The 7,012-nt window shown below is 37.9% G+C and overlaps 1 protein-coding gene across 3 annotated transcripts in view; it reads left to right on the plus strand.

Annotated features, from left to right (window-relative positions):
- Window positions 1–3,871: 3,871 nt before the first annotated feature.
- The window catches only part of mcf2l2 (MCF.2 cell line derived transforming sequence-like 2), a 182,136-nt gene continuing 178,995 nt past the window's right edge, over window positions 3,872–7,012 (plus strand). For 2 of the 3 annotated variants that reach the window (XM_017304428.1, XM_017304431.1), the window contains exon 1: window positions 3,872–4,684. In XM_017304428.1, coding sequence (XP_017159917.1) covers window positions 4,606–4,684 — 79 coding nt within the window. In that variant the 5' untranslated portion in view covers window positions 3,872–4,605. The remainder of the gene's footprint in view (window positions 4,685–7,012) is intronic. The other variant, XM_008407840.2, reaches the window with a different exon arrangement.

Genomic DNA, 7,012 nt, shown 5'->3' on the forward strand with positions numbered 1-7,012 from the left:
TGATTGATTGATTGATTGATTGATTGATTGATTGATTGATTGATTGATTGATTGATTGATTGATTGATTGATTGATTGATTGATTGTCAAAAATTTGTGAATAGAGCGAAACACTTAGCATGCTATAGGTAAATATTATTTAGTTTGGTTAAGAATAATTATTGCACTGTCAATAAATGACGTCTAATGTTCTTAGTTGCCAGAGGAACACAGTAACGCCTTCATGAGCACAGGTTCAAACTGATGAAAAATGAGGATAGATGCTCCCTGCTAAAGTATTCCTGCCATCTTCCATGTTCTTTCAGCAAACAGTTGAGACAGAGTTGTTTTTGGTTTCACCACTATTTACCTGTTGTTATATCTGCCATATCTGTATTCTTAAAAGATCGTTAGTCTGCAGCTCATGTGACCAAACCAACTGAGGAGACGAAAAGTTAAAACGCGAGTTAAAATGGTGTTTTAACTTGAGATGAGTTAAAACTCAAGTTCAACAACCTCTACCTTTGATTGTACACAACCTCAAGTTCGATAACCCCAAGGTCTTCTTAAAAGGTACAGTCTCTGAGAACAGTTCTTAAAGATATAGTCAGTGTTTTCAGCAAAGTTGAGCTGACTGTCCAAGAATGACTCAAGGTATTTAAAATTTGCCACAGTTTCAACGGGTTGACCAAGTGAAGCTGGAATCACTTTCAGTTCTTGTTTATCTCATTTAATTAGCTTTACTTCTTTAAGAAAATGAAAAAGTATGTTCTTTTGTTAGGGAATTTATCTTTTACGGTAATGTCGAAATTAATAGTAAATAAAGACTTTGTGGTATTCTGATTTAGTAATGTGATTATATTGGTTGTGTTACCACCCCCATGCCACTAGAGGAAGTAGCAGCCCCAAAAAGATGCGACTAAGGAGCAGATTTAGAAGTACACAGATAGCTACAGAATTTGCTAAAAACTGTGAGCTGCCGTGAAGTAAATAAAAGACAGACTTGCAAATACATCCTGAGAGTGAAACTCCTTCCTAAACGTGAATATATATCACAGATTTCAAAAGAAAATAAAAACAGAAGTATAGGAAATAGGAAATAGCGCCCCCTTCCCTTCCGGATTGCAGTGGTCCCATTTCCAAATAAGGTACGATACTGACAGTGGTCCGTCCCTGCCCCTTTCTGTTTGCTGCAGCGAGGTCCTTCTTACGGTGGCCGACAGGCGCAAATGCGCAGCAACAGAGAAAACATGCAAACAAAAAAAGAGACGCAAACAAATGAAATCCAGCAAACGAGATGACGCAAACAAAAAGCAAATCAAATGCAGCAAACCAAAAAGAGACGCAAACAAAAAGCAAATGAAGCAAACAAAAAAAGAGACGCAAACAAAAAGCAATTGCAGCAAACAAAAAGCAAATGAAGCAAACAAAAAAGAGACGCAAACAAAAAGCAAATGAAGCAAACAAAAAAGAGACGCAAACAAAAAGCAAATGAAGCAAACAAAAAAAGAGACACAAACAAAAAGCAAATGAAGCAAACAAAAAAATAGACGCAAACAAAAAGCAAATGCAGCAAACAAAAAAAGAAATGCAAACAAAAGTCCCTCTTGCTCTTGCTTTGCTCGACCAAAACAGCAGAAGATGCCTCATCAGCATTGTGGGATATTGAATAAATAAATAAATTACTTTAGTGAACCAAAAATATTTACAGCTATTACCAGACATAATATCTGTGTTTCACCTCCACTCATAGGGGAAAACTATTGGGAGTTTTTAAAACGATTTGCCGGGAGACATGGGTTCTCTCTCCGTGTACCGAACCTGGAGCCCCTGGCCAGCTGGTAGCTAGCGAGGGGAGCTGGTTGTTAATGCAGCGGGAGCAGACATCTCCAAAAACGTCAGAACAATATTGTAATTAAGTGATTTACTGTTGAACTGAGCAGATATTTCAGATCTATACATCTACATTCTTGCCTAAAAACTTTGTAAAAAATAATTTTGTGTAATTTAAAGTATAACACAGCACAAAAAATTTTGCCGCCATTGCTTCTTTTCTGAACACCCGTTTTAAAGGATGTAGACCCTAAATTTGGACACAGCTGTTTTTGTTCGACTCCCTCTAGTGGTCTGGAGCWCTTCCGTTTTCAGCACTTTTTGTTTGCATCTTTTCTTTTGTTTTCTGCATTTGCTTTTTGTTTGCGTTTTTTTGTTTGCTGCATTTTATTTGCTTTTTGTCTGCGTCTCTTTTTTTGTTTGCTGCATTTTATTTGCTTTTTGTCTGCGTGTCTTTTTTTGTTTGCTGCATTTCATTTGTTTGCGTCTCTTTTTTTGTTTGCATGTTTTCTCTGTTGCTGTGCATTTGCACCTGTCGGCCACTGTACCTTCTCCACAAATCTGGGAGCTCCGGAAGCGTGAAATGAGTCTCAAAAATACTTGCGCACTCGTAACCGGATCTGTGCGTAAATGCACTTTTGTGTGTGTGTATCTGGCGACTCGATTACTGTTATAACACTCACTTGCAAATTTTACACATGTGATAAAGACTGTATATGTCATCCTTTCATTCCATCAAAAGTATGACACCTCTGATGCCTTTAATATCATTAATATCCAACACATAACACAGACAACAGAAGATGTAACTGGAATAGTTTTCAAAACAAGCTTACTAATAATTTTTGCACCTTTTGTTTATTGTCAGCACATATGCATCAAAATAGGAGCTTTGTTGAAGAAAGATTCTATGAAATTTGAAGATGAAAAGTTGGGAATTTCAGTGTTTGTACAATGTACAACTCAAATCTCCCGTCTTTGTTTTCCAAAGACAAAGATGAGAGAAAAAAGTGAAAAATTGTTCAAGGAAACAGGAATTCACTGCACAGCACAGATCTGCTAGGATTTTCTTGCATAGGATTTTTGAGTTGCTCTGAGCTGCTCACTGAAACACACTTAAGCTAAGATTCCTCAGCAGGAAAACATGGCGAGGGTTTCATGATGGAAAGACTGGCAGTAGGCGTTCCCACAGGTCAGTTAGGTCCTTTGTGATATTCTGGGGGGATTTATCAGTTTTAGGTCTGAAAAGCTCCCACAAGTGGCTGTGACAAGAAGAGGTGAACAATATGGAACTGAGAACAAAAATACTTAATTTTTTCTTGATATTTATGAATGAGAACTGATTTTAGCAGTTCAGCCCGACCATGCAGAGCCCTACACCTCTCACACTCTTTTCCTTTTCTCTCATATTAAGATGCTCTGTGCATTTGCAGCCGTGCATCTAGAAAATAAGCTTTTCATGTTCATGTTTTGCACACATACACTGTATTCTCTGATGTCTTGAAATCATAAAAGGAAGTTGTCTGGCAGTTGGTCTGTCATTGATGCTGATTATATTAGTGAGGGATGGGCAGACTGAAGATCAGTCTGCCCATCAGTCTGTGCTGTGCTCTTCTCTGCCCAAAGGCAGAGAAGAGCACAGCACAGATGTCTTCAGCTAATTGCTGCAATCTCTACTGTCCCATGAGAGCAAGGCTCCATCATCTCTGGTATTGTTGGCAATTGTGAAAACCTGGAGCAGGATCAGCACCATGGGTCTGGTCACTTTCAGTGGATGAAACAAAAATAAACGCTTGAAAGATGACTTATGCAAATCCAGGAAATTATAATGGAATCCACATAGCTAAAAATTGGTTTGTATTTAATCACATTATTATTATTATTATTATTATTATTATTATTATTATTATTATTATTATTATTATTATTATTATTATTGTCTTACCTTTTTCACCCAGTGAAGCTGTCTCTATAGTTTACTGTCCAGTCCATGGCCAGAGCTGCTCCAGGATTTCAATCTGTGACCCCTCCCTTTCTGTTCCCTAAAAGCAGGTAGAGCAGCCATCTCATTCATCCTCCCTCTGCATGACGCCGCGCCTTTATCAGAGCAAACAGAGCTTTAGCAAAGCAGCAGGAACAGCGGCATACCCACTCATCAAGCTCCACCAGTTTCTTGTAAATGGGATTGATTTAATTTCTTCGCCATTTGGCAGGGGCCTTTTTTTAATATTATTTTGAGGTATTCTTTTGTGTAGAATTGATTTTTTTCTCACTTTGAGGAGAGGAACATCATGAAAAGAACTGGACATCTGGGTAGTTAATGCCTTCTTGGATAATTATCGAGTAATATGTTCTGTTTTTTCACTTAAAAGCTTTGTTTTCTGGCCTAAGTTAGAGCATATTAACCCATTTTAAATAGGTTTTTGTATTCTCAGAATGCTATGTGTTTAATTCTTAATTTTTTACATCTTATTTCAACTAATTTTGTTTTTTGACAGTTTATAATTTGCACTTTATCAAAAATGAAAATAAATTGATGAATATGCTTTGTCTCAAGTCACATCTGAGAGTGGCATCACAGGACAGATCTAGTTACAGGAAGTGGAGGAGTTGTCATTAAAATTTGTTTGATTAACAAGAATAAAATAAAATTAAAAGCGCTACCTGGGTGAACAACTGAGAATAAAACCTTAGAAAAAGAAATCTGGGAGAGGAAACTGAGGTGTGAAATCAGACAGAAGGAGGCGTGGCAGCAGAGAAGGGAGAGAGAGTGGATGCTCCCCACACCCTGAGATGCTGTGCTGGCTAAGGGAGGACGAGATGTCAGCTCAGGAACTGCTACAACGAGTGCAGTGTGTCGTCACACATGTCGGTGAGTCATCATACATCTTCCCCTTGCTTTCTTGCTCTGCATGTTTGTGTTTTTCCATCATTCAGTTTTACTCAGTAGGAATAAACAGGGCTTTTCAAAAAGATTTAGCTCTTGAAAATTTCCATTGAGGAAGAAGATGTCCCACCGTGTGAACATGGTGCTGTGACATGCAATATGACAAATTAAAGGGGTGCAGGCAACGGTTGCTCTCTCAACTGGGAGCTGAAGGATGCAAGGGGATGCTTTCAGTAAGGACCATGGGAAAAAGAGGAATATATATATATATATATATATATATATATATTTATAAAATTTGTAATTTCTGCCAGGTCCTATTAAGATGTGATGTAATCATACATCCTGGATACTGATCCAGTTAATACATTCTATGTATTTTTTACAGAATGTAGTTCCACAAATGCATGTTGGTGTGACATGTGTAACATTTATTGATTTCATTAAGCATCATTAGATCAGTATTTCATAGACTTAGATCAGCAGCATTCAACTGTCATCCTTCTTCTCTACATTTCTTATATTGGCTCCTTCCATCTTTCTTTTGTTCCTTCTTTTTTCCCTTTGATATTTTCTATCCTTTGCTTATTCTTCCCCTCGCGACCCTCCCTTCTCTTTCCTCTGTCGATGCCTCGTTCTTTCTCCTACTTTCCCTTCTGTGGTTCTTCATCCGGGTAATTTTGTGGCCAGCAGTGAATTAGGTTAATGTGCCACGCTGGAGACTATTGCACAGCGTTACTGCACAGCCTGCACTGCACAAGAGGCTGGGAGGTGAGGATGCTTGCTGAGTGGGGGGTTATGAAGAGTGTTGCTATGGAAACTGAATTTGAGGGGGAGAGCTGATATATTATGTTTCCATCACAAGATATACTAACCTCATAACTGGCTATTGATCATACTATATTCCTGTTCTTATCAGCAGTGATTAGTGTCTTTGACCCTCTTATTCTCATCTACCCCCTAACTGCCAGCTAATATCCTATTTTTGTTGATACCTTTTCTTTTATTAACTTTCACTCTGTCAATCTCATCTAATTGTTCTGTTGTGTGGGGTTTCCTTCTTCTCATCATACGTATTAAATACAATATATAATGTTCTATTTAAAGTCTGCTCTAAATCACTACATCAGTGTTAAACTCTTAAAGTCCTTCTGCAAAATCCAACAGTAGAAATTTTTGAACCAGAACCCCAAAAAGTTTCAGTTTTTCTTTTTATACGATAAAGAATTCAAAAAATTAAATGAAAAATACCAAGGTATGGTGTCATACAATTTTTCATGTCGAGCTTTTGATGTTGACTATGGAGAGCCAAAATTATTTATTTAATTTTGGCTGAAATGGCTCTCCATACTTGCTTGGATGAAGCTCAAGTTGGTTTCCAATTTGAGAAACGGCTAACGGGCTATTCCACCTAATTTTTTACTACCATCAGCATTTTTAATTTACTCTAGCTAAAAAACTACAACACCTAGACTCTTCAAATCTGGACTAGATTATTCTCAACTCATATCAGAATATTTAAAACCAAGTGTGGGATTTGTGAAACCTTTATCTGATTTGTGAAACTTCAATAAAGAACAATTCTAGTGTTATSCAAAAGCATAAAAATTGTGAAGTCGCCCTTCATTGAAGTTTCACAAATTCCACACTTGGTTATAAATATTGTGCTATTAGTATAGAATAATCTAGAGAGTTTTTCATTTAGTTATTGTGATAAATAGAAGGGTTTACAGTAAATGGAGACTGACTGTTATTTGTCATGTAAACAAATAATGATCTAGTTTGTATTGCTGCTTGATCTTTCAGCATCAGCAGCAAGATTCTTTTAACTCTGTTCCTGTAGGTAATACAGGAACAGTGTGAATAATAATAATAGCGTGGCTCAGGATACTGTGGTGTCCTGAACTCAACACAGTAAAGTCACAGTGCGCTAGCTAAGGCTGCTAACTAGCAGGTGCTAGCTCAGGGTGCTGAGAGCCCAGTAGGCCTGGTCCTTATCAGGATGCGGCTACTAGCTGTGTGAAGCTGACACCCCACCCACGTCAACAAATTCAGCAAATAGTCTGAATGGTTAGTGCTCCGTTTGTGCAGGTTTGTACCGTTAAAATTTTCGTTTGTGCAGTTTTGGTTTCTACGATACTAAAAATTATTTTTTAGGTCATCCAGAGTTCACCATCCCCCCATATTGCTCCAGAGAGAGCTGAGCCAAAAAGCGAAGCTCTCGATTTACCGGTACCCATCAGCTGCTTCTGGAGTCCCACAGGCCAAAAAGGCCCGGTAGGACTCCTTCTTCAGCTTGACAGCATCCCTCAC

Source organism: Poecilia reticulata, linkage group LG4, assembly GCF_000633615.1.
Source record: "Poecilia reticulata strain Guanapo linkage group LG4, Guppy_female_1.0+MT, whole genome shotgun sequence".
Classification (NCBI taxonomy): Eukaryota; Metazoa; Chordata; class Actinopteri; order Cyprinodontiformes; family Poeciliidae; genus Poecilia; species Poecilia reticulata.